Consider the following 498-nt stretch of genomic DNA (forward strand, 5'->3'; position numbering starts at 1 on the left):
ACGTGGGGCAGTGGACAGGGTGCTAAAGCCTTCTCCCCCTTCCTTCCCTGCCAGAATGAGCGGGAGGAGACCCTCACCACCAATGTCTGGATCGAGATGGTGAGACCCCTCCCCTCCAGGCAGGACTCCCACCCCGGTCCCACGTTTGCATTTCAGGGTGGCACCCCATGGAGGGCTGGCACTGTAACCTGCACCCCCCTTCTGTGGGTGCTCCCAGCAGAGCCCATTTGGGGAGCAGCACAGGACAGGGAGCTAAGAAGCTCCCCCGCCTCAGGGGGCCCATGACACCCCCCTTTTTGCTCCCCTTCCCCTAGCAATGGTCTGATTACCGCCTTAGCTGGGACCCCGAGAAATACGACAACATCCAGCTGCTGCGGGTGCCCTCCACCATGGTCTGGCTGCCCGACATCGTCCTGGAGAACAAGTAGGTGCTGGCACAACGGGGACATACCCCCACAGAGGGGCTGGCAGCTGCCCCCCGGGCATGGCTTGGGGCTG

General features: G+C 63.3%; 1 protein-coding gene across 1 annotated transcript in view; it reads left to right on the top strand.

Moving 5' to 3' along the window:
- Positions 1-54: 54 nt before the first annotated feature.
- LOC104506697 (acetylcholine receptor subunit gamma-like) overlaps positions 55-498 on the top strand; it is a gene marked incomplete at its 5' end in the record, with an annotated part of 3724 nt that continues 3280 nt past the window's right edge. Inside the window, 2 exon segments of the mRNA XM_010147731.1 lie at positions 55-99; positions 315-424. Coding sequence (XP_010146033.1) covers positions 55-99; positions 315-424 — 155 coding nt within the window.

This window comes from Eurypyga helias, unplaced genomic scaffold (assembly GCF_000690775.1).
Source record: "Eurypyga helias isolate BGI_N326 unplaced genomic scaffold, ASM69077v1 scaffold19922, whole genome shotgun sequence".
NCBI lineage: Eukaryota > Metazoa > Chordata > Aves > Eurypygiformes > Eurypygidae > Eurypyga > Eurypyga helias.